The sequence below is a fragment of the Sesamum indicum genome, linkage group LG2, assembly GCF_000512975.1.
Source record: "Sesamum indicum cultivar Zhongzhi No. 13 linkage group LG2, S_indicum_v1.0, whole genome shotgun sequence".
NCBI classification, from domain to species: Eukaryota; Viridiplantae; Streptophyta; class Magnoliopsida; order Lamiales; family Pedaliaceae; genus Sesamum; species Sesamum indicum.
The window spans coordinates 17,281,630-17,285,201 of NC_026146.1; the positions used below are offsets into that span (position 1 = coordinate 17,281,630).

The following is a 3,572-nucleotide window of genomic DNA, read 5'->3' on the forward strand; positions in this document are numbered from 1 at the left end:
CTACATAAAAAGTTCCGTCTGCAGCATAGTATAGTAATTAGCGGCAACATCGTCAAATTCCCAAAGCCCATCATCAGCAGCAAAAGCAAACGGAAAGTTTTCATCCGAGCTTATTACCACATTGCAATTATCCTCTGTGTTTGGGATCCCAAGCTCATCATCCGAGGCTTCAAGGAGATGTCTCATAACTGATTTTACGCCCTCGTCTTCATCAGCACACACGGCGGATGTGGAGGGGGCAGCGGTGGGTTGCTGGTGGGGAGTCCCCTCCTGCTCCGCCGCCGTGAACGACGTATAGTCGAAGTCATATGCGGCGGAGTCGGAGCTGGGGGAAGAGGAGAGTTCTTGCTGAAGGGTTGTGAATATGGCGGACAAGTCTTGGCTTGGCTGTTCCTCTTCCTCTTCTTCGTCAAGAAGAGAGAGTATGTTGGTGTAGGGCTTTTGGCGCTTTGAGTTTGAGTTTGAGTCGTCAAACTCTAGACTTTCTGAGACATGGGATTCTTCTCTAAGGCGTTTTTGTTGAGTTTCTGCCATTGAAATAGCAGCTGAGAAAGGAACGCAGTTGCAGGTGGTACGTACGTAGGGGGGAGAGAGAGAGAGAGAAGGGGACGATGAGAGAGAAGGGGGTGGAAAGGTTTATATAGAGAGGAGGGGAGATGCAGAGTTCCGGTCAAAATGAGTAAAGATAGAAAGTAAGAACAATTAAAAATACTCATAATTATTTTATTTTTTTAATGTTTTGGGTGTGAGTTGTCTGTGAGAGAGAGAGAGAGTGTGTGTGGAAAAGCAAGAGATGCTTTGACGTAATAAAATAAATAAATAATAAATTAACTACAAATGGGAAAAGTTAAGGGCTTGGCCGTAGTGTGTGCTTAGCTTTATTTTATTTTTATTATAAACTATATATATGACCAGATTTTTCTTAGCACTTAAAAGGACACGGGCCTCATGAGATTTTTAATTTGCTCCCTTATCTTTTTTTATAGATTTAATTTCAAATTTTAATAGAAGTTGAAAAAAGGGCTTGTTATAGATTTAATTTTAATAAAGACCGAGTTACATAACTTAGATTTGATGTTTCCGAGCAGAGGCATACTCTTGACAATTTATTTATTTTTAATATTTTTGGAACATTCACGTGAAATTGTATTGCATCTAGAGACGGATTTCGAATAATTTTTTATATTTATATTTGTTTTGTATTTAAGCTCACACTATCATATTGTTGAGGACCTTAATTGACAATAAAATGTTTCTTTTTTATGTACGGATAAAGTGGATTTTATATTTATAAATATAATTTTATAATAAAGTATTTAGATTAATGTAGAAATATGTAAAAAAAAAAAGGTATACAATTGTGTGAACAGCTCCGAGTTTTATGGCAGCATCTGTGTTGGGACAGGGCTAAATGCAAGTCACTATCGCCAATTGAATACATGAATAGTATTTTTACTTCACAAAAAAAAAAAAAAAAAAAAAAAGAGAGTAGTACTATTAGGGTTATGAGTGGATGGATGGTCAGGATGAGTTTGATTTAGCGAATGGGGTTGAGTGTGTGGTTGCGATTTAAAGGTCCATAGATGGGGGAAACTTGTTTCTTGAGTGAGAGAGAGAGAGATTCATTTGGGGAAATGGGAAAGTGGGGCAGCCCTTTAATGTAAGGGAAAAAAGAATCCTATGGGGAGTGTAGGCCATAATTTTCAATCACATACCTCAACCTTAGTATTTTCACTAACTGACCACATATCTTTTATTTTTTAACAAATTAGATCCCTGGGACATGTGCGGTGTTGTTGTGACATTCATCAATAACTTAGGGGGCAATTGCGTCCATTTGTCTTTTAAAGGCGCTAATATCGATAAACCCTAGGTTATAGGGGACAAATCACTAATGTCGTTATAGAATCACAATATAAAAATATAATTTATTATTATTTTATTTTTTAAATACCCACATATCCAATACATATCCAGAATTCAAATATGACATCTCCTACAACAAATTTTTGTATTCCAACTATTGGACTGAACTCTTAAAAATTCAAAAGAATGCCACCAACATGAATGTAAATGTATGTGATCTTAGAATTCAAAGACAAAGTAAGATGGAGGGTAGCTAATTTCCTTGAATCAATTGTTAATTTTATCCATAAATTAATCGCAAATATATTGGACAATCATACATATTCTTCTGTATTCATTATTATTGGATGACATTCCATATGTCTTATTAAAGAGGCACTAGATAGACCTCGACCTTATTATTCAAAGTAAAAAAATTGACATATATTTTTAAGAAAATATCATAGTTGAACGATTCTCAAAGATATTCTGTATATTATAAATAAATTTGAGGTTACAGCTGAATTCTCATTGAACAAGTGGATTCTTGTTTTATTTAATTTATGTGAGTGTTTGTGAGCTATTATAATTTGTTTATTATGTTTAGTCATATTGATGTATTGCTCAATTTGTTGAGATTTTGATGTAATTATTATTTAAAAAAATATATCTTCTATCACATATACTTGAAATTTTATTTAGTTCTTCTTCTCTCTCTCTCTCTCTCTTGCAAAAGGTATTATTTAAGTGGTTTAGCAAATTCTCTTATATTTACCATTGTTCAATATCATTTTCTCATAGAGTTGTTTTCAATGAATTACAATAAAAATTAATGATCAACTACTTATATTAGAGCACCAATAAAACATAAAAATGACAATTCTACCCTTGGTGAAAAAAATTCTCAAGGGTAAGCCCTCTGAGACTCCCGCCAATTCAAGTAGAGTTGAATCCACAGTTATTGAGTTTAAATATAATGTTGGGTCAGACTCCACATGTTAAAAAAGAACAGAATCATTATACTTGTTTTGAAGATAAGGATGAAAACCATATATAATTAAAAGATGTATCATCATCAGCATTATCTAATTAAAAAATGAGTCATAGATGGAGGCCAAACTTTGTGTTGCTATAGAACAAAATTCTGAAGTCAGTCGTCTCATATGGGTATAAGGGTAGGTCACCAGTGGTCATGAACTTGGAGTGTTGGACAATTTTCACACTCTTCTAGCCCCCATTAACTGACGACTCTTTTTCTTCTGGATTTATCAAAACTTTAACAACATAAAACACATAATAATATATTGACTTTTTTGCATTAGACTGTTCAACTTCGTCATACTTAATACACAACTCTTGAAGAATTGCAAACCCTCATTTTCAGTAACGTGGCCCTTTGTTGGTTGTTACATGTAATACGTTGCCAGAAGATAGTGTTATTCATTCATTTCAATTTAGATATTAGAATAATATTCTAAATTAATTTTCATGTGCACTTTAAAAAAAAAAAAAAGAGTTATAAAATATTAAATGACAATATCGGATTGATTTGTGTTGTTAATTTATATATCTACACGCAAAAATTAATTTAATACAACTAACGGTTCGTCTTATTCCCTATGCTACGAATCACTATGTTTTAAAAATTGGAATAAATCAATACTATCAATCATGATCAATTAAAATTGATGCGAAAAAATTTAAATTTTGATCACGATTAATCAACA

General features: G+C 33.2%; 1 protein-coding gene across 1 annotated transcript; it reads right to left on the minus strand.

Moving 5' to 3' along the window:
• LOC105156547 lies at window positions 1-534 on the minus strand. The gene has a single exon (XM_011072707.2). The coding sequence runs from the start codon at window positions 532-534 to the stop codon at window positions 1-3; it is 534 nt and encodes a 177-aa protein (XP_011071009.1).